Source organism: Schistocerca gregaria, chromosome 5 (genome assembly GCF_023897955.1).
Source record: "Schistocerca gregaria isolate iqSchGreg1 chromosome 5, iqSchGreg1.2, whole genome shotgun sequence".
Classification (NCBI taxonomy): domain Eukaryota; kingdom Metazoa; phylum Arthropoda; class Insecta; order Orthoptera; family Acrididae; genus Schistocerca; species Schistocerca gregaria.
This window is the reverse complement of record NC_064924.1, coordinates 260,763,202-260,787,464: the sequence shown is the minus strand read 5'-3', so window position 1 is coordinate 260,787,464 and position 24,263 is coordinate 260,763,202. Positions and strand designations below refer to the sequence as shown.

At 38.7% G+C, this 24,263-nt stretch overlaps 1 protein-coding gene across 2 annotated transcripts in view; it reads left to right on the top strand.

Moving 5' to 3' along the window:
• Positions 1 to 24,263, top strand: part of LOC126272933 (cilia- and flagella-associated protein 91-like) — a 273,513-nt gene that overhangs the window by 206,358 nt on the left and 42,892 nt on the right. For both annotated transcript variants that reach the window (XM_049976230.1, XM_049976231.1), the window contains exon 14: positions 12,084 to 12,313. In XM_049976230.1, the coding sequence (XP_049832187.1) occupies positions 12,084 to 12,313 (230 nt within the window). The remainder of the gene's footprint in view (positions 1 to 12,083; positions 12,314 to 24,263) is intronic.

Genomic DNA, 24,263 nt, shown 5'->3' with positions numbered 1-24,263 from the left:
GCTTCAGAACATTATGTATTCTCTTGAAAATAAAATCTCATCTGGATTTGATGGCATTTCCAACAGAGTACTAAGGACATGGAGTCGCATAATACGCACTGTCTTTTCTGAAATATGTAATGAATCAGTAATTCAGGGTGTTTTCCAGAGAAATTGAAATATGCCATTTTTAAGCCACACTATAAGAAAAGTGACAGGATAGATGTCAATAACTACTGACCCATTTCACTACTGCATTATCTTCCAAAATTTTGGAGAAGGTGAAGTATTCTAGAATAGTATCCCACCTGAGCAACAACAATATCTTCATGTTCAAGACAGCTATCACTCAGAAAAATAATGAATGTGGTTCCTGCAGCAGTGGCTGTAGATGCAAGCAGAGGTGGAGCTCTATGGCAGAGTTATTGGAAGATCCATGTGCCTGAATGCCTGAAGGGTTGCTGGGGGGCATCAGGCTGAGTTGTAGGCAAGGTTTTGGTGAAACTGATTTTGATGCTGTCAGTGTGTGCCAGATGCACTGTGAATGGTATAATCACCACAGCTAGACATCTGACTAACTGGAGTCCCAGTTGTGAGGCATATTATAGACATGAGAGAAAACTTTGTCCATGGTGCAGAACACTGTTGTGAAGATACCGTTAGAAAGAGAATGGCAAGGGTGAAAGAATGCAGCAGAGTGTGGTGGGACCAACCATGTAAGAGTTCTGTTGGCAAAGTGTCGTGAGCAGGCATAGTGCAATAGGTGCTCAGAAACAACAAAGCATTATCCATGAAATGCAAAGATGAAGTTTGGACATCTAAGCCTTAAAAATTTGACAAAAATTTCAGCTTCACTGTTTGATTGAAGAGAGAATGGTGCCAGTCATATATATTAAATTCCATTCTGTTGACAAAATTGTTGAAATTCTGGAGAAGAAAATTGTGAACCATTATCCAAGACAACCATTTGTGGAAAATCTTCTAAGAAAAGGACAGAAGTGAATGCTTTGATAGTGCTAGTGTTAAAGTCAGATGCGTGGGAATGACAAAAGGATATTTGCTGTATGGATTGCCAATAATGAGCCATCTTCTGGAAGGGACTAGCAAAATCAAAAAGGGTACATCACCAAGGACCATCATGTTGAGGCCAATTGAAAAATGCTTGGCTCAATGCTGCCTGATTTCCTGCACGTGTGCGGCAGTGGGCTATCGTATTTCTATTTATTTATCCAGCTTGAGTCATATACAGTGCTGACATGCAAGCTGCATAGTTCTATCTATTCCCAAAAGCCCTCTATTTTCAACAGATGTTGTGGCAAAAATGTGAGAATCAGGACTCACGTTTGTCTCTCAAGAAAATGAAATGAAATTACAGCATTCTGGAGAGGAAGACAGTTGCATTGTGCAAATTATTTGTGAACTATTGCATCTAAGATTGGTTTCGGATTATGAGTCCAACCCATCCTAATTTAGTACTTGAGCAATCATTGTAACTGATCTTTCCATACAGTTCACCAAGAACCAATGGGAAAAGCTGGCACCTTAGACGGGAACCACGCTACTGCTACGATCGCAGGTTTGAATCCTGCCTCGGGCATGGGTGTGTGTGACGTCCTTAGGTTGGTTAGGTTTAAGTAGTTCTAAGTCTATGTGACTGATGACCTCAGATGTTAAGTCACATAATGCTTAGAGCCATTTGAACCATTTTTTTGAAAAGCTGGCAGTGCTCGTGAATCAGAATTATTAATTTGAAGACAAGAGACTCCTGATGTGTCAATGTCCAAACCATTTCTCACCGGTAAGCAAGACAAAGTGTCTGTGTTAGTGTGCTGTGCTGTAGGGCAATAAAGAATTTCATATTGATAATTGGAAAGAAGTTGTGGTCAACTTTGCAGCTTCTGTGCTGTACGATCAGGTATATCTTTCACCAGATAAAAAAGAGAATCATTGGCTTATAATAAGTCACATGATAAAATTTTCTACTACACAGATATTGATGGAGTTTTGTGAAAGTGTAAATTATGGCTAAAGTTTCCTTTTCCAGCTGCTGTAGTTGACATGGGCTTTGTTCAGCATCCTAGATGTGAATGGTATGGGTCGTCCCATGTTGCTCCTGTTTCATGTGTTGATGCACTAGCTGCAAGCACTGCTGGTTTCTGCAGATTGAAATGCATCGGGCACAGGTGACTAAGCAATGTTGTTGAAATGTTTCTGAAAAGACTGTTCACATTCTTCAGGCCATTTAAAAGGGAGATTTTTGTGCTGGAGGCGATATAAAGGAGCAGCTATTTGCACTGCATCCAGAATGAATTAGATGTAGTATGCCAGTTTGCCAAAAACAGCTTGTAGTTCTAATATACTTGTAGATATTTGATTTCAATACTGAAAAATGAACATTTCTGCAAATTACTCTTGAGCCCTGTGTCAGTTAAAACTTGAGAAAGAGACAACAGATATTTTACATGCTGTTCTGGTGTTTGTCTGGATACAATGATGCAATCAAAACAATTTGAACAGGACAGAACTTTCAATGCCACTTGTTCAAGAAACCATTGGAACAGTGCAAGAGTATAGGCATTTCCAAAGGGAAGGTGCAAATGTTGATACAAGCCCACCTGCATGACAACCATTATAATTTTTTTTCTGTCATTGTGGGGAAGCTGAAGATGAGCATAAACTAAATCAATTTATGAAAAAAAAATCCACCTGCTGCTACTCAGTCCATAAACTCGTCAGTGTGTGGAAGGGGGAAGGAATCAGTCACTATTTGAGCATTAACTGTAGCTTTAAAGTCAGCACAAAGTCTGATCTTCCCATTCACTTGTATTGTAACCACAAAGGCAGATGCCCATTGACTTCCAAAATGTGTTTAAAAACTCTGATTTGTCCTAATCTGTGAAGTTCAGAAGCAACTTCACTATGAATGGTGTTGGGTATGTGATGAGCACGGTAAAACTTCTGGTTTGCAGTGTACTGCAGTGTAATATGCTCCTGAAAATTCTTCACATGTCCCAGTGTGCCATCGAACAAATGTCCATGTATTTCATGAGCAGGAAAGTCTTTCCTTCTCATCTCGTGTGGTAAGTGTACCCTGGCCCACAGTTGTGGGTGACTTTCCCAAAATCTACCCCTTTTCCTAGACCTCTCCAGTCCCTTTCCTTCACCTGACTTCCTTCCCCTTCAACCCTTCTGCCTGAAAAAGGAGCCACTGGCTCCGACAGCTTGCCTAATTACAACCCTCTTTTATGTGTATGTTCTGCCACCCCTTGGTGAGTAGACTTGTTGATGAAGCATTTAGCTTTACATATATTGGAAGAAAATTGGTTAGAATGAGGCAGATTTTGCACTGAGCATTTTGCTGTGCAATTGTGTTGCTTCCATCCATAGCTCCTGTGTCAATTGCAAGGAGGAGTGGGTACACATTCAGAATGAGGGATCATATTTACTTCAATTTTCTCAAACCAAGAATTGTGTGGATCAGAGTTTACTTTTCATTTCCTTTGCATGCACATATGCTATGTGTGTCCTGATTTATGACACTGTCAGCATACCATGTGCCAGAGAAAGCAGTTTTTGTGCTCATTCATTACATGGCAATGCTCACAAGACTTCAGAAGCTTGGAACGAGCTGAGGATGGGGCTATGCATGTCTGAATGTATTTCATCTGTTGCTTGGGCCACTGTTTGTCATGTTACCTGTGAAACTGGGGTTGCTTCAACCTATCCACAATCAAAGTTGGAACAACACGGACATTTAAGACCAGTTCAGTGAAATTTTGAACTTCCTGAGCTTCGGTTGCTTTAAGCACATCATTGAGACCAGGGTTGCGATGCTGTAGACTCTCACCTTGTATTCTATTACCAGAAATGTTTTGAGTTATGGCATTGTAAAGCATTTAATCCTGATCTGAGGCTCCACAACAGCAGTTAAATTTACAGTCATAGTCATGCTGTTGAGTTCAGCAATTCATTCCTTATAATACTAATTAATATGATGGTAAGTTACATGAATCTGAACTTTGAAGTAGTCATCTAATGCTTGAAAAATGTGTTCATAAGGTATGGTTTGGGGTTCCAATTGAGGGAACAAATCGTGACCAAATAGAAACTAAGCACTCCTACCCATGAAAAAAAGAAAGAGCATTGTGATTTACCTGATTTGTTATACACAGCAAAGTGTTGTTCTAGCTGCAGGTGGTACTCTGTCCATTCCTCATATTTCACATTCAAAGAGCAGAATGGCAGAGGAGGTGGTACCTGGTCATTGGGATTCTGTGCTTCAGTCAATGTCGTTTGCTGGATTTGTTGTACTTCCAACAATCTGCCAATAGTGATGATCAAGCAGGTAATCTGAAACTGAAAATCTGCAATGAGGAATTGCTCTCCAGAAGCTGCCATTGTAAATACAGATTATAAACACTTGAAATAGAGAAAAGTTTCACTCAAGAGTTGTAAAAATTATACTGAATTTCTGATCACTACCACCTAACTCATTGACAGTTAGTGGGAAAAAAATAAGACTCATCACCTGTTGATCTCTGTTGTATCGGTAGTTGAGGTGACCAGTAAATACTGTCAGACATCTACAAAAAGATAACTCATTAATAAGTTTATTTACACTATATGCACTTAATAATTGAGTTATACATAGCATTGAATGCTGTAGGTTCTTCTGTGATGCTGAGTTATATACAAATGATAGTAATGTTCTTGATAGAACCAAATAATCTTGAATGTTGATGCACATATACAAGTCTCCAAATAACAGTAATGTTCTGTAGCTCAGACGGTGTGAGATTTTTCACTTTTTTAATTCAAAGGATTTCAAAAAAGAAAACCATTGGTTAATAGGAAAGTCACATACTAGCTTGATAGTTGTGAAGTTTGGTAAAGTAGCTAATCAAGATCATTTCAAGGGTGAGAACTATCTTTATTATGTATAAAGGTTTATTACAGAGCATGTTTGTTGTGGTTGATCTATTTATTTTCCTGAGATATTCCTCACAGGCTTCTACAGAGGCAAGAACTTTAGATATCAGTGACTCTAGGACAATACATACAGTAATGTCAGTATATGTATTGAATCTTTTTGTAATAGCATTTTGTTTGATTGGTTGAATGTCGTGTGAACTGGATGTCAGTCTAACACAAAAACAGATGATAATCACTTGTCAGATGTATAGTCCAAGTGTTATGAAGTCAGCTTGTAACTACACTTTCTCAGAATACTGATTTAGCAGATGTTGGGTGCTGACTCCAGATTTAATAAGATTTTCATCTTCTAATGTCTAGATCAGGGACAGTGGCAGTTACATCAGTGCTTATCTACTCCTATGTTGGCAATGTATCAGTGAATTTTGAGAAAAAACATTTCGTGATTATGGCAGCAAGTGCCATAAAGTTGACTGATTCAAGTGATTTAGGTCTGCATGGCAACATCATCCATTGCTGCATGTCTCATGTATTAACTGCAGAAACACAAAAATGTATCAAATGTGGGTATGAAATGACTCTTAAGAGTCAAAGATTTGTGTGGATAGAATCATGTGCAAGTGCAGCAAAGGCTACCACTTTGAATAAGTGGATCAATGTTTTTTTTTTTTTTTTTTTCAATTTTTGTCAATAATAGAGTCATACGTTTGATATATTAATAAACACTGATCGACCTTTCTTCACCCATGATTTAACTAAACAACATTGATGTGCCTACCTTCTCCCATATTTAATAAAAAAACTTTAATCCATTTATTCATTGTGCTTGTGCAGATCGATTGCATAGCAGTACAGGGCTGAGAAATATTTCACTGCTTTTTGAAATATATTCAAGAGTTGCAACACTGTATGTGGTTTGCTAATGCTAGCTCAGTTTAAATAGCTGCCACTCAAATAAGGAGCAATTAAATTTGTAATCCTCATTTATAGCAATGTTTTACCCTTTATCCCAAATGTATTACTTCAAAACATTTTGTATGCGTGTTGCTATCTCATTGGCTGCACAACACAAACAGCTGACACACCTTCTTTTGTTCCCACAAATCTCACAGAAAGCGTTGACAACATTCCTGCATGACACAGATAAGTACGCCAGTGACTCTGTTCTAGATTTTTACCAATTTCATCTACATAGTTGGGAGTTCAACTACTATTACTTGGCAGATGCGTAATTTATTAGTAATACGCTTGCTGACTGAACTCTCACATGTCATCACGCTACGTTTGACATATTGTCCTCACTGTAGTCTTTCACACTAATGCTGATAAGTCTACAGATGCTTGATACCTGGGAGAGCTCAGAATTTCGACTGCTGGTAAAAGTCTAGAATAGGGACAGTGGTGTACTTTTGTGTTTCGCGCAGGAATGTTGTTGGCGCTTGCCATGATGTATGATAGGTACAAAGAAGGTGTGTCAGTTTTTGTGTTACACAGCCAATGAGAGAGCAGCAGGCAGCCGATGTGTTTCAAAGTAATACATTCAGAATAAAGTGTGCAACATTGCTGTAAACAAGGATTATAAATGTAATTGCTCCTTGTCTGAGTGGCAGCTATTTCATCTGTGCTAGCATCTGCAAACCAAGGACAGAATTGCAACCCATGATATATTTGAGAAAGCTGTGAAATATTTCTCTTCTGTATACTTGTATGCAGTCAAACTGTGAGAGCTTGTATGCAGTCAAACTGTGAGAGCACACTAAATAAGTGCATCAGTGTTTTTTAATTAAATCTTGGGTGGAGGTAGGTGCATCAATGTTTTTTTAATTAAATTATGGGAGAAGGAAGGTTGATCCATGTTTATTAATATATCAAATGTATAATTCTATTATTAATCTGTTGTTAATAAACATTGATGCACCTACCTTCTCCTATGATTGAATTAAAAAATGTTGATCCACTTATTCAAAGTGGCAGCTTTTGCCGCATTTGCAGATGATTATATCCACACAAACCGTTGACTCTTTAAGAGTCATTTCACTACCACATTACATACATTTTCAAGTCTCTGTAATTAATACGTGAGACACACAGTAACAGATGATGTAGCCATGAAGAACTAAATCACTTAAATCCTTTATGGCACATAAGTCCTCCTATAATCAAAAAATATTTTTCTCAAAATCCACTAATACACTAAAAAATAACAAAGAAGGCAATGGTTTCAATTTCAGTGTTAGAAATACACTGCCTCTGTTCTCACTTCTCATTGGTTATGTCAAAGCATCTTTCCGTTGGCTACTTAAAACTGACACATTGCTTGCCAAATTATTATTGGTAGATAAACACTGCCATAACTGCAGCTTAAAAGGGTGCATTCAAATAAAATCATTTAGAACCTTACTTAATAAGTCACAGTTCATCCCACTGACCACATCTCATTGAACACATAATCTGCAGGTTGTTTCACAGTAATGCTTAAAAACTGTTAGCACCTCCTAGGTTTTCTCAGGAAAACTGAAGCTGCTCAAATGAATACACTTCTCATCCCTAGATGCCCCATTTTCACTTTTCTCATCAGCTAATCATATTTTCCTGCCATGTCTACCACAGTTGCTGAACTTTCACTGTATTACTTCCTTCCAGATCTAACTGTTCACCAAACTCAAATATTGATTTGGTCAAACATATTGTTAAACAGCTTTGACAACAAGACCAGTGGAATCTTTCTATTTTGTCTCCAGTACAATGTGTAACAAACTTGCTAGAAAATCTTCACATTATGTGTGCCCTCTCTGCACTTACTCCACAAACATGTGTAAGTTTCCTATTGTTAGCTTGTACAGTCCAGTCTGCCTTTGTAACTCACTGATCACTGTGCCTGAATATCACATAGAGGACATGGGTTGATTTCCTGTCTCTGCCAGTCATTTTTCCTTGGAGGGAAGACTAGAATGTGGTCATGCAGCCACACACTGCTAATTGAAAACCTCCCTGAATGAGAAGTAGAGGCTTAAATACCTGGAACGACAACAATGGCTAGAGGGTTTTGCACTGACCCCATGCCCCTCCACACAGCTTTTAAATGACACCATGTGGCGGAGAAAGACACGTTGACTGGTTGGCAGCATGCAGTCCTCTGGTGGTGATCATGGAGATAGTTGTTAGCTTTTAACATATACAGTCCAGTCTTTCTTAGTGGATGAATTGGAAATGGTCCAACAGTAACCAAGTAAATACACCTTCAATGGGACCTGGATAAACTGAAAGAACCAGAGGTTGTACAGGGTTTCAGGGAGAGCATCAGGGAACGATTGACAGGAATGGGGGAAAGAAATACAGTAGAAGAAGAACGGGTAGCTTTGAGAGATGAAGTAGTGACAGCAGCAGAGGATCAAATAGGTAAAAAGACGAGGGCTAGTAGAAACCCTTGGGTAACAGAAGAGATATTGAATTTTAATGATGAAAGGAGAAAATATAAAAATGCAGTAAATGAAGCAGGCAAAAAGGAATACAAACGTCTCAAAAATGAGATCGACAGGAAGTGCAAAATGGCTAGGCAGGGATGGCTAGAGGACAAATGTAAGGATGTAGAGGCTTACCTCACTAGGGGTAACATAGATACTGCCTACAGGAAAATTAAAGAGACCTTTGGAAATAAGATAACCACTTGTATGAACATCAAGAGCTCAGATGGAAACCCAGTTCTAAGCAAAGAAGGGAAAGCAGAAAGGTGGAAGGAGTATATAGAGGGTCTATACAAGGGCAATGTACTTGAGGACAATATTAAGGAAATGGAAGAGGATGTAGATGAAGATGAAATGGGAGACATGATACTGCGTGAAGAGTTTGACACAGCACTGAAAGACCTGAGTCGAAACAAGGCCCCGGGAGTAGACAACATTCCATTAGAACTACTGACAGCCTTGGGAGAGCCAGTCCTGACAAAACACTACCATCTGGAGAGCAAGATGTATGAGACAGGCAAAATACCCTCAGACTCCAAGAAAAATATAATAATTCCAATTCCAAAGAAAGCAGGTGTTGACAGATGTGAAAATTACTGAACTATCAGTATAATAAGTCACAGTTGCAAAATACTAACGTGAGTTCTTTACAGACGAATGGAAAAACTGATAGAAGCCGACCTCGGGGAAGATAAGTTTGGGTTCCATTGAAATTTTGGAATACATGAGGCAATACTGACCCTACGGCTTATCTTGGAAGAAAGATTAAGGAAAGGCAAACCTACATTTCTAGCATTTATAGACTTAGAGAAAGCTTTTGACAATGTTGACTGCAATACTCTCTTTCAAATTCTGAAGGTGGCAGGGGTAAAATACAGGGAGCAAAAGGCTATTTACAATTTGTACAGAAAGCTGATGGCAGTTATAAGAATTGAGGAACGTGAAAGGGAAGCAGCAGTTGGGAAGGGAGTGAGACAGGGTTGTAGTCTGTCCCCGATGTTATTCAATCTGTAGGTTGAGCAAGCAGTAAAGGAAACAAAAGAAAAGTTCGGAGTAGGTATTAAAACCATGGAGAAGAAATAAAAACTTTGAGGTTCACCGATGACATTGTAATTCTGTCAGAGACAGCAAAGGACTTGGACGAACAGTTGAACGGAATGGACAGTGTCTTGAAAGGAGGGTATAAGATGAACATTAATGAAAGCAAAACAAGGCTAATGGGATGTAGTTGAATTAAGTTGGGTGATGCTGAGGGAATTAGATTAGGAAATGAGACACTTAAAGTAGTAAAGGTGGTTTGCTATTTGGGGAACAAAATAACTGATGATGGTCGAAGTAGAGAGGATATAAAATGTAGACTGGCAATGGCAAGGAAAGTGTATCCGAAGAATAAAAATTTGTTAACATCGAGTATGGAGTTAAATGTCAAGAAGTCGTTTCTGAAAGTATTTGTATGGAGTGTATCCATGTATGGAAGTAAAATGTGGACGATAGATAGTTTACACAAGAAGAGAATAGAAGCTTTTGAAATGTGGTGCTGTAGAAGAATGCTGAAGATTTGATGGGTAGATCACATAACTAACAAGGAGGTATTGAATAGAATTGGGGAGAAGAGGAGCTTGTGGCGCAACTTGACTAGAAGAAGGGATCGGTTTGTAGGACATGTTCTGAGACATCAAGGGATCACCAATTTAGTACTGGAGGGCAGTGGGGAGGGTAAAAATTGAAGAGGGAGACCAAGAGATGAATACGTTAAGCAGAATGAGAAGGATGTAGGCTGCAGTAGGTACTGGGAGATGAAGAAGCTTACACAAGATAGAGTAGCATGGAGAGGTGCATCAAACCAGTCTCAGGACTGAAGATCACAACAACAACATGACTTTATCAGAGCAAGTACAACAGTCCTATTGAAATAATAGATGAATGAGGTTGGGAAATGTTACAGCACAGGAGAATTCCAGGTTGTGTCCTTTAAAATTACTACATACAAAAACTAGTATTGAAAGAACTGTTCAAAAAATTATACTGACCGGTGTTCCAGCACCCAGAGATTGTGGTTATGTGTGTGTGTGTGTGTGTGTGTGTGTGTGTGTGTGTGTGTGTGTGTGAATTGGTGTGTGTTTTCTTCTTTTAAAAAAGGACATTTTTGTCTGATAATATAAATGTTAGAAATCTTTTTTTTTATGTTGCCTCTGTGTAACTTTGTGTCTCCTCTGTATGGTGAGTAGCAATCTATCCTTTTCATATTGTTGTTATTCTATTCTGGATTTTCTATTGTTTAGTTATAAAAGAATGTCACTTATCAACTCCTCAAATCTGCTACTAGTCACAACTGAAGGTGGCTTATTTAAAACACAATGCTTGTGCATTAAACACTGAAGTTCACTGTTTAACAATAAAGACAAATTGTGTGATTGTGTTAAAAAGTGAACTCAAACATTGAGTGTGTCAACATGTAACCGAATGTAATCACCTGAAGAGGGTAGAAGCTCTAAACTTTTCATGTTTTAATTAAACCACCTTCAGTTGCCATTGGTAGCACATTTTATTCAGTATAATCCTTTGCCTAGTTTCTTCTTTGGTTGATGAATATGAGTCTAGATTGGGGAGCCACTTTCCTTTGTATGCAAATTTTGCTACTTGAACCATACATATAACTAGTAATACCAAGTACTGTGCTAGAAGTCAACAGTTGTGTCTTTATCACTGTAAGCAATTTTGTATCCAGTACCTTGAAATGAACTCTTTGGGTTTTATTTATGAAAATTTTGTAGAAATTTCAATTGTTGCCCTTTATGAAGTCTTTATCAGTCTGTGCTAGTTGACTTCTTATCCATTTGATTTTTTATAATTGGATTCATATATTTCAATATCATGTATTTAACTGAATAATTAATACAATATAAACAAGTGACTCAGTTAATTAGCTGTCGAAAATTGCAGGGCTTAGTCATAGTATTGATCTTTTTGTGAGTATTGTGGTCTTATATGACTTTCATCTTGAGAAATACTTTGTATGAATTGCCATTTTATCTCACAGTTCTGGACCCCAATAACTGGTTGGTTGTGCTGGATATTAGGAGAAAGGAGCTAAGTAGATTCTGAATCTGCTAAGAATGTTTCTACTAAACAGTGTGGTGTTAAAATCAAATTATAAAAGTAAAACTGAAGCCTGCTTTTACTTCATTTGACATTATATAAATATCTTTGTTTTTATATTTATGCCGTTGTTTGATTGTGTTCCTGTGATTCTAGTTTTCTTTTCTAGCAAGTCTCGAAGTTGCTATATATTTTTTATGTACACTACATTTGATGAAGCAATCTACAGCAATAAAGTTAGGAGTAAAAAAAACAATGCAGCCAATTAGATGATTGGTTCAGTATGTAACCTCACCTATCTCTCTCATTTCAGTAATAAACATGTACTGTTTTGTGACATAAAAACAAAAAATATCATAATAGACACTTCAGACTAAGGTTTTGTTTATTAAATATATTTAATTTTTAATTATTGTACCTCAGACTCATTCAGAGATGCATTTTCAAACTTCATATTGGAGATTCGCACAACTAAGACTACATAAGGCACAAGTAGACATCCTAGTGATTTCCGATAGTGTTTGTTGTTGCAATATACTTTATCCCTGACTTCAATTTGCCATATATTTCCTATTGTACTTGAAAATGACTCAATATTTTAACTTTTAGAAATGACATTCTTGAGCAAGAGGAACTTGTAAGCTCCCTCATTCATACTTTCGTAATACCAGAAGCAGAAAAAATACAAGCTCGGAAGCAAATAAGACTACAGCAAGAGAAATATCTGAGAGTTGCTCATGCTGCTATTTATGGTTCTGATGATACTGCAGATGAAGAGGAAATGGAGGGAGTAAAATCAGTGTCAGTAACAAAACTGGAAGACAGCACGGAGAACACAAGTAATTTGAAAACAATTATAATATTTAAATTTGAATCATTAGTGTCATCCATATATATACAGACACAAGCACACAAAACTTTTAACTTCAAGAACAAAGTGTATATCATTCATGTCTGCTTGTGTCTGTATATGTATGGATGGTTGTGTGTGTGTGTGTGTGTGTGTGTGTGTGTGTGTGTGTGTGTGCGTGCGAGTACATACCTGCCCTTTTTTCCCCCTAAGGTAAGCCTTTCCGCTCCCGGGATTGGAATGACTCCTTACCCTCTCCTTAAAACCCACATCCTTTCATCTTTCCTTCTCCTTCCCTCTTTCCTGACGACACAACAACCGGTTGTGAAAGCTCGAAATTTTGTGTGTGTGTTTGTGTGTTATTTTATTGTGCCTGTCTACCGGTGCTTTCCCACTTGGTAAGTCTTGGAATCTTTGTTTTTAATATATTTTTCTCATTATACATTCAGTTACACTTTGTGCTTGCTCATTGTAATGTACTTATTACAACTGTATTATATGTGCTGATAATAGCTTGTAAATCCAGCATGTTGCATTATTACACACACACACACACACACACACACACACACACACACTCACACACACACACACAATATTAACTACAGTGATAGAAATCAAGAAATTCATGGAATGAGTCATGAGTTTCATGGAAAAATAAATTTGAGCAATAATTATTTTCTTAATTTGAGACTGTTTTGTTAAGTTGTTAAACTTTCTAGAAGACAGCATCATGTACAGCATTTCCCACTGCTTCCATATTAGCTTTGCATTGCATTTTGAGTCTCAGTGACATTATCAAATCTGTCTGACGTCTAAAGAAAAAAAGGAGGAAGAAGAAGAAGAAGAAGCCATATAGCTATAAGCGTGAAACCTCAGAATATCTAGTGCACCAAATACAATTTCCATGAGATTGTCTTGTTTGGCAAACATTTATGAACAACAACATTTATTATTGCCTAAGCAAGTATCATCAAGAGTCTCTCAAGATTAACACAAAACTTTTAACTTCAAGAACAAAGTGTATATCATTCACGAGAATTATTTTTACACCATGGCATAAGAATCACATGCACGCCAGAGTGCTGATTGAAGGGGTGCAGAGAGGGGGTGGGGGGGGGGGGGGGGCAACTGTTTGAAAGTGGCATACCAGGTGATGTGGAGCAATATTGTTTGATTAGTTTTATTTGAAAGAGGACATGAAACTAACTGAAATTTGGATAAAGTTGTGAGCATTAGTAGGAGAAGAAAGAAGGAATATTCATATTCATATTCATATTCTTTATTCACCACTGATCACCTGAGGTGGAATAGGCAATTTACATGGATATAATATAACACTTTCATTGAATAATATCTTAAAGCTAAATGAACATTGCAAATAACATACACCATAACATAAGATAAATACATTCAGTGACATCACATAATGAAATACTTAAAAATTAATGTCAATTGATTTTATATTCATAAATTCTGTTATATTGTAAAAAGGATTGATTAGTAACCTTTTTAGTAGCTTGCTCCTGAAGCTACTTATGTGAGCCGACCGAGAAGAAAATGGAAGTTTATTAAATATTTTTATACTATTGATTAGATGGGCATTTCCTGTTCTTGTCAGCCTGTGCCTAGGTATGTCTAATTTTGTTTTGCCTCTGGTATTATGGTGGTGTATGTTTTCTCTCATTTCGAAATCTGCTATATTGTTTTTTGCATACAATGCTGAGGTGTATATATAAAGATTAATAACTGTCAATATTTTCAGCTGAATGAACAGTGGCCGGCAGTGCTCTAATCTACCAGAATTGCTCATTGCCCTTATCACTTTCTTCTGAATTTTTAGAACTTCAGTGATGTGAAGAGAGTGTCCCTATATCAGCAGTCCATATTCTATATGTGACTGAAAGAGTCCAAAATAAATAACTCTTAAATATTCTTTCGTCACTAGGCTTCTCAGTTTCCACATTAAATACATAACTCGAGACAATTTTGTGCAGATATGGTTGATGTGTGTTTCCCACGTTAACTTAGAATCTACATGAATTCCTAGAATTTTAACTGCTTTCACCTCTATCTCTTTTGACAATCCAAGTATAATCTGCTGGTTTTTATCAGGATTGCAAAGCAGTGTATTTGATGAGAACCAATTTAGTGCCGCTTCCAGGCCATCTCGCATCATATCTTCCAGAACTGACATGTTCTCATGCTGAGCAAGCAAAGTTGTGTCATCAGCATAACAGATAACAGTATTGGGGATACAATGGGGTAAATCATTGACTGCAATTATGAAAAGGAAGGGCCCAAGGACAGAACCTTGTGGAACTCCTGTCTTAACATCTAGCAATTGTGAGTCTTTGTTTCCGACAGAGGCAAACTGCTTCCTATTGTTTAGGTATGATTCAATTACTGCCAATGCAGAGTCTTGTACACCATAGAATTTGAGTTTTGCAAGTAAGATATCATGAGAAATGCAGTCAAATGCCTTACTTAAATCGCATAAAAGAAGTGATGCTTTATTTTTATTCTCAAAGGCTGTTATTACTTCATTCACAATTGAAAGAACAGCATTGGTGGTATTTCTTCCCTTGCGGAAGCCAAATTGACTATTAGAGAGTAAGTTATGTGACTCAAAGTAGTAGTTTAGTTGGTTATAAATAAGAGATTCAAATATTTTCGAGAAAATGGGAACTATTGAAACTGGTCGGTAATTTTTGAGATCTTGTTGGTCCCCTTTTTTATACACTGGGATAACTTTCGATATTTTTAGAGTTGTAGGATAAACTCCAAACTCTAGACACCTATTAAACAGAAAGGCCAATGGTTCACTAATTATATGGACTGTTTTTTAATTATGTTATTGGACAACCAAGAGTAGTCCATACTCTTGGAGTTTGAGAATTTTGCCACTACCTTTGTGATCTCAGTGGGTGTGATTGTCCTCCATTTAAAGGTATAGTTCCCAGCTTCTGTTTGCTTAAGTAGATCACTTGCATTAGTGTTTGTTGTTTCAATTTTGTTCCTAATATCAGTTACAGAGTCCATGAAAAAACGGTGGACTACATCTGGGTCAAGAGCTACACTATGTTCATCATTCCTGCAATGCTCTTGTGCAACAACATTCCATGCAGCTTTGCACTTATTAGTAGCCCCTTCAATGTATCTTTCGTATGCTGTTCTTTTTGCCATTCTAAGCTTAGTTCTGTAGGTTCTCTTACATTCAAGATACGCTTTGTACAATTCATCTTTCTGCTCCGTTCCATATTTAAGAGAATTTTTATACATGTGGTACAATGATAACATATTTTCCCTCACATTGGTAAATTCATCTGTGTACCACTTAATGTTTTTCTTTTTAGGTCGACTTTTATGATTGATTTTTATAAGAGGAGAACAAGAATACCACAAATCTAAATATATTTTAATGAAGTTCTCAAAAGCAGCTTCAGTCTTATTTATTCCCACTTGACAGTTATATACACAGTCCCAGTTAATATCTCTGAGTTTCTGAATGAACTGGTATACCAATTCTTCCTTCTGCCCTCTAACCCAAGTCACCTTTTCCTTAGCATTGGCACTAGTGTTGGAGGGGAGTCCTTTAGTTTTGTTCAGGTTGAGTGTGAGGAGTATTGGATCATGGTCTGCAAATCCCCCACCTACAATACTGACAGTGTACAAATCCCTATCAAAGTTAACAATGATGTTATCTATACATGCTCCATCACGTGTGGCATTTCTATTGCTACAATATAGATTGAACGTTCTGAGGAGGTTGAAAAAATACTTTGTGGCTTGCTCACAATCATTTCCCATTTCTATGTTGAAGTCCCCGGAGACAGCAATTTTTGATTTAGATTTTAACAACTTTTCCATTATTAATTCAAATTTCTCAAAGAAAACAGACATGTCACCCCTTGGTGATCTGTAGAGACTTACAATAATTAGGTTATGATCCACAAGATTTACACAGGTGAATTCCCCATCCATTTCAGAACAGTATGGGCTAATATCAATTTTTCTGAATATTGTACCCTCTTTGACAAAAATGCCTGCCCCCCCATTTTTTTTCACTTCCCGACACTTCACATCTGCAGCAACATATCTCTGAGGAATAAAGCAATCTACCTCATTACTCCTCAGCCAGTGCTCTGATACACAAATAACATCTACTTTCTTATCAACGCAGAAATGCTCCAATTCCAACAATTTATTCCTAATGCTACATAAATTCACTTGCATCACAGTTAGTGTTTTGTTAATATGAGAAAGTTTTTTAGTCATATTCTGTGTTGTGTCCTGTTCTGTGTCCTGCTGAGGCTCCAAAAATCCTTGAGAAGCTTCTACATTTCGATTACTTTCACTATTATTATTTAGAGAAGGTTGTTTTGATTTGTCACCCCCTACAGACAGTATCAGTTTCCCTTATTTTTGATTATTTTACAGATATCAACGAGCATTTTACTAAAAGTCATTGAACCCAGTCTATTTAAATGAACACCGTCCCTACCCAGACATTTGTCACTCAGAAATTTGTTTGGGTCAACGAAAATCGCACCAAGTTCATCGCACTGTTCCCTAATGCCACTGTTTAAATTGTTTATGTGAGTATTACTCACCAATCTTCTTTGTAAAATTCCACTGATTACCAGACTTGAGCCTGTATAAACAGTTTTGGAACAGTGTATTATGTTTCGTGTTTCATTTATTATTTCTTCCTGGCTGTTGCTTCGTAATGAATTTTATGTTCCCTCGCTCCATTGACAACAAGGTCAGTGGAGACAGAACACATGCTCAGTTTGGGAAAGAACAGGGCATGAAACCTTCTGCGCCCTTTTAAGAGGACCATCCTGGCATTTCCCATAAGCTATTTAGAGAAATCGCAGAAAACTTAAATTTAGTTGTCAGATAAGTATTTGAAATACCATTTTCATGAATATGAGTCCCTGGTCTTACTACCGTGCCGCCTCATTTGACAGTACAAGATTACTGTTTATGTAAATAGATGTAGGGCAAAAGGGGATGAAAATTAACTTCATAGGCATGGTCATACGACTGCTGTCACACCAGTGAATGTGATATATATTTCATTACTCAAGTTTGGAAATAGTCAGGTAAGACAACATAATATCCCAATACATGTGAAAATAGGAAGCACAAGTTCTCAATCTGATGTTTCAAGTTTTCCTAGAGTATCTGTTCAGTATGTGTTTCTCAAGTCTGGTGTCAAATCACAATTTTTATATCCCACAAAATTTCATTTTGGAGATTTCCTGACACTTTCGATTGGTTGTTACTGGAGACTGCTGGCAAATAGCTATTGCTGGTGTCCATGTTTGGCCTCTCTTCTTGTAGATTTCATGTCCAGAAGTCATCTTTGTGCAAGGTCAATGCTACCAAATGGGTGACATTAGCATCTAAAGAGACCACTACGACAGATTGAAGTGTAGATTTCTGTGTGTGCACTTGGACTGCTAATGTCATGTCACTGTGGCAACAGTGAGTTGTTGTAAACTTCTTTCACTACACTGCTATGGGGCCACCATCAGAAATTCTCAAGCTCTTCATTGTGAACTGAGGGTGGAATGCACAGGGTTCCAGTCTGGGCTGAGTCAGGAGTGAGAATCACTGTTCATGAGGGTCTATATGTGCATCTACGTCCATATTCTGACTAAGAGAAGTGGCACAGTGGTTAGCACACTGGGCTCACATTTGGAAGAATGGTGGTTCAGATCCCAATGTGGTCATCCAGATTTTGGTTTTCAATGATTTCCCTAAATAGCTCCAGACAAATGCTCAGATGGTTCCTTTGGAAAGGGCATGGTCAGTTTCCTTCCCCATCCTTTTGTAGTTTGCACTTGCACTCTGTCTCTAATGACCATGCTTATTACAGGATGTTTAGAGTTTAAAGTTTCTTTTCTTCCTTATTCCATATCTTGCAAACCACTGTGAACTGCATGGCAGAGTATACCTCCCATTGTATCTCTTATTAGGGTATCTTCCTGTTTGATTCACATATAGTGTGTGGGAAAAATGACTGTTTAAATGCCTCTGTGCATGCTGTAATTAGTCAAATCTTGTCTTCATGGACCCTATGGGAGCAGTATGTAGGGGGCTGCAGTATATTTCTTGATTTCTCACTTAATATTGGTTCTTGGAACTTTGTCAGTAGGCTGTAGCAGGATAGGTGACTTCTATCTTCAAGGTTGTCCATGGTACAAATATGAATTCCCACTCAATGATACAGTATCAAGAAGAGGAAACTGAGTATATAATTTTGGTCTTTTGTTCCATAACATGTTTCCTCACACTAAGACAAACAAAGATAAGATATTTGTGTTGATTGCGGGTTTGCACTGTGTGATGCATCTGCCCAATATACTATGTGTATCATAATTAATAGCAAAAAGTGATACAAGTGATGTATGCGATAAATGAATCAGAAACATTTCAGTAAACATGGATCCACAGTTGAACCATTTACGAGATATTTGCAAATGAGTTGTTGTGGGCTGCCATTGACTTTAGTGTGAAATATTGACCTCAATAGCACAAATGCATACTTTTCAGGTGGACCGAAATTTCACCCATAGCCTGCCTTAACAAGGAATCCAATGCTGCTTCAGCACATGTTACAATGTGCCGTGCCCTTGTACTTACTAAATGACATGTTCCAAGTGTCTTCCTCACATTTGGATGCAATACCACGATTGTCTCTGCATTGAGTTATGAAATCTTTGAAATACCTCTGACCATCTGATAAATCTCCACAAGACTACTATTTGTTGCTCCAGTTCTTCAACCTTATCATTTTGATTACTATACAGTTCACTTTTGAGATGACGCCAGAAAGAAAAATCCAGAGGGTTGAGGTTGGGTGATCTTGGAGACCAAGGTACAGGTGCTGGTTGGCCTATCCTTTTAGGATCATATTGGTGTGTTAGATGTCATCTTATATCAGCAGTAAACTGTACTGATGCCCCATCTTGCTGCTACTGCATTCTTCAATCACGAATCATGGATGAAATCTGAGTCCAATAAGATAAGATTTAACCAAAAATTTACATTTCATATTCGTTTGTATTATATAGGACAATATTTTGTTCTGAAGTCAGTGGTGGCTCGCAACCACACATCTTGCAAATGGTTTGTTTATGTACCAGATTTACTGGAATACTTTTCCTTTTACTTTCTATTATAGCCCTATACAGTGAGAGTGAATAATTAAAGAGTGAGTGCCTCCACAGCCAGCCTAAAATGATCACACAGAGGCACAGCACAGCACAGAAGCACAGCAAGCACTGTGCTGTGTGCTAAATAAACTTACATAAGCCAGCATGCCAGGCCCTCAGCCACTCTCATTTTTATGTGGATAATGTATGCTTCACTGTTAGACTGTCACTTAATGTACTCCTTGGTTAAGTGTGTTTGTACCAATTGCTGTTTCATTCAGCGTCTCAGTATATCCCTTCATGTGGCAGCAGAATAAAAGTTGATTGGAGGGAATTCTGATGTTGTGTTTGTGAAATGTTACAACATTTTTGATGATGAGTGCAGTATTCTAGCAGCATGTTTCATTTCACTATGCCCAAAAAATTCTTCAATCTCTTGTTGAACAGCCGCAAGCTCTCACCAATCAGCAGACGGGTCTCTCCGTGGCAATAAACAATTTGGCAGCATTGTTGACATGCCAGGTTTCACCACCAGTGACACAGCTCCCATTGTTTCCTCCAAATGATGATACTACAGAAGATTGGGACACAAATGAAAAATGTCTTTGGCATCATTTTTAAGTTTTTGATGCATATGATGCTAACACGTGAAATTTTCTTTCTGTGATGGATTTTTCCTCATGTTTATCATCCTTTATGTCAGCTAGCCCCCCTTCAGGAACCTGCCAGTCTTTCTTTTGTTGAAATGTTTCAGTTGCTTGCTACCTATCACTACAAATATACCACATTATTGCTGCTCGCACTGAGTTTTACCATTTAAAAAGCAGCCATAATAGTTGCACAGAGCTTGGGCAGTGGAACACCATTGCCAGTTTGTTACTGAAGCTCATTAGGACTCATACGCTGATTCGATGATTCATGATGCTATGAAACACTTGGCTCCCGATAGAGAAGTTTGTGAACATGCTTTGCAATGTGAAAATCCCTCTCTCATTGAGGGTTTGAATGTTCCTCGGCCTTTTGAAGTACCTATGGAACTAGGGAATCAGATAGGAGGTGGGTGTGAAGTAACCATATATGCTTCCCTTCCTCAGTCAGCATTGGTTACCTAACTGGAGGAAGATGATGTCACGGCTGTGCAGTTGCAGTCTCCATTATGCATGGGGAAACCCCATGATAAACAGCAACAACAGTCAGTGTCACAACAGTGGCCACATGCACTACTCCCATTGCGCTTTTACTGTTCAACATGAGCAGGCCATGTTCCCAAAGCGCTGGGTGACATGCAACCATTGTAAAAGAAAGTGGAAATATTGCATCTGTGTGCAACTCTCTACCTCATGCTGCTGACATGAACATGGATGTGAACATTGTTTCCCAAGTGATGGTAGTCCCAAAATAACTTTCTTTTGAAGTTTGCATTATGGATAAGATAAAAAAAAGTGCAAGCAGACGCAGGTGCAGCAGTGACTTTGTTATATTCTCAAACCTCTGTGGATCTTGGATCACCGGCATTGTCTCCTGTCTCTCATCAATTGGTGAGTTACAACTAGCAACAAATACCCATAGTGGGACAGTTTTCTACTCCCAGAGTGTATGAAGCAATTGTTCGGCCTTTGACCTTTCTAGTGGTGTATCATGCAAACACTGAAATGTTATTTGGGTTAGACAGCTTCAAAATTTTGGGATTCTCTATTCCTGATGAAGTAAATTCGGTACTGGATCCAGTTCCTTGCCAACAACTGGATGTGATCTGTTCAGAACTTTGCTCACTGTTTTGGAAGGTTTAGGGTGTGCTACCAATTTCAAGGCTCACATCACAATGAAACTGATGGGCACCCATGTTTTTTTCATACCACCCAACCCCAAAAGCTTTACAGAAGCAAATCAAATTGGAACCAGATCAATATACATCCTTGATTGTTGTCATGCACGTCACCTGTAGGGAATGGTCACTCCATTGGTAATGGTCACAAAACCTAATGGCTACTTTCCACTCTGTGGTGATTTTAAAAAGTCTTTAAATTCACAGTCTGTTATTGATACTTATCTTTTACTCCTTCATGATGAACTCTTAGCGCAGCTTTCTGGGGCAAATAGTTTTCCAAAATAGACTTGTCAGAAGCCTATTTGCAACTGCCTGTGTATGATGATTCTAAACAGATCTTCATAGCGAATATCCCCTTTGGATTATACAAATACCAGTGCCTGTTATTCAGCATTGCTAATGCCCCTGCTAGTTCCCAATCATTTTTGGAACACTGCAAGACTTCCGTGCTGGGGGGCATTAACTACCTGGATGATACTGTGGTCTCCAGTTCCTCAACAGATAAACCCTTGTGGAACCTGCAGGCCTTGTTCATTGTGCTGCAGGCTGCTGGGTTGAAATGTACCATGGAAAAATCACAGTTTATTCAGCCATATGTCATGTATCTCAGTTTTGAAGTTTTGCATGCTAGTGGCAAGCCTCTATGCCAGCAAGTCAATGTCATTATGGCTTTGCCGCATCCTACCAGTGTCAAAGAGTTACAGGCCTTCCCCAGAAAGGTTATGCACTACCATAAATTTCTTCCTGATGCGGCCATAGTGGCTCAACCCTCTCAGGCTCTCTTACATAAAAGTGTCCCTTTCCACTGATCACCCACCTGCAAGCATGTTTTTACCCTGCTGAAGTCAAAATTACACACAGCACCTTGCTTGGTTACCTTGCCAACATCTTGTTTCAGCTACAGATGCCTCCCCAGTATAGCCTTGGGGTTATTCTCGAGATGCAAACAGTTCTGAACACCATGTTGTATACACTTCCAAAACCTTGAATCAGGCGCAACAGGAACTGCTCACAGATAGAAAAAGGAGCCCTTGCTATTGTGTATGCAGTCAAAAAAATTCATATTTTCCTCTACGATTCTAAATTAAATTTAATTACTGGTCATAAACTTCTAATTTCTCCCTTCCATCCTTTGGCTTCTCTACAGGACAAATCAGATCTTCACCTACAACACTGTGGGTCTGTTTTTGTTTTGCTGTAATTACAATATTCATTTCTACCCCATAACACAACATGCTTATTTGGATGCTCTTTCTCAACTGCAAATTGGCTCCAGTCCAGCATTTGATGAATTACTGTGTGTTCATTTAGATGTCAACGTCCATAACACCATAGATGGTTTTCTCATTACCAATTCTCAGATTTTGGCAACTGTCACAACCAGTCTCGTCTTACATCACTTTGTTCAATTTGTCCACCACGGCTGACTGATTAAACCACTGGGCTGGGTGTTGGATCCCTTGCATAATTATTAAGCTATCCACCATTGCCTCTCCATTTTTGATGGTGTGAAATTGTTGGCTACTGAGGAGTTGGTGCCCAGGGTTGTGATCCTCTCCGCATTACAGTGGGATGTCATGCACCTTTTCCACCTGGACCATTATCCACCTGAATCATTGGAATGTTTCTCATACAAAATTGCTGAGCCGCCACCAAGTGTTTTGGCTGGATATTGACAATGAGATCACATATGTTGTGTCAGCCTGCCTACAGTGCACCACCCATCAAGCAGCAACATGGTCCTCTCTTTCCCTGTGGCCTGCCCCCCTCCCTCCCCTTCGCCAGTGCCCCTGCTGTGTATTCATGCCCTAATTTTGGAGGTCCATTCCTTAACTCCTTTTGCCCTGTAGTAGTTGACACTTTCTCAGAATTTCCTTATGTGGCTTGTTGCCCATCCACAGTGGCCATGGTTACAGCCCTCACAAATATTGTTCCTTGGAATGATTGTCATAGACAATCATGTGAGGACAACGGCCCCCAGTTTGTGTCTCAGGATTTTGAAGATTTTTGCACAAAAAGTGGCATCTCGCATGTTAGGGCCCCTCCTTGCTCACAACAGCATGCCAGAGAATCCGATCCTCCTGAAGCTGCCTCCACCATCCATGCTGGACCCCGTGACACAGTCTGCAGCCCCTACAGCTCCTGCGTCATCTTCATTCTGGGTGCCACTACCACTGGATGGTGTGGTTAGCATCTGCCTGCCTCCATTTCCACAGCCCCTTTTACTGCCGTTGGCACTGCTGGCTTTGTCTTTTCTTCTGACTCCAGCACCAGGTGCCTGCCCAGACGTAGACATGGGCATGGTACCTTCATCACCAGTGTTCCTTTATGGACTCTTGCAGGGGAGTGGGCACCGTACTTGTCCACGCCCACACTATTTCAGGCCATACTCTCATGTGATGGGACGACACCTGCTCCAGCAGTTGTCCCCTTCTGATTACGACATGGACATCTCCACGGCAAACATTTTCCCATGGGGGAAGGAGTGTTGTAACCATATAGAGTGAAGATGCATGACTGTACAGCTCACACCACAACAGCCATCTTAAAGATGCCAACGCACATCAACACAGATGGTACAGTAAACACTGTGCTTTGTCCAAAAGAGCTTTATATAAGCCGGCACACTGGGACCTCGGCCACTCTCATGTTTATGCGAGTAATGTATGCTCCACTGTTTGATTATGATATAATGTAATCTTTCATTAAGTGTGTTTGTACTAATTACTATTTTAGTCAGTATCTCAGAATATCCCTTCATTTGGAGAGAAGGAATAAAAGTTGATTGGTGGGAATTCAGATATTGTGTTTGTGCAGCATTGCAGTACTTTTGTATAGTTTCACTTGTTTCAGTTTTTGTTATGAATTATGATACACACTGTATATACAGGGTGATTCAAAAAGAATACCACAACTTTAGGAATTTAAAACTCTGCAACGACAAA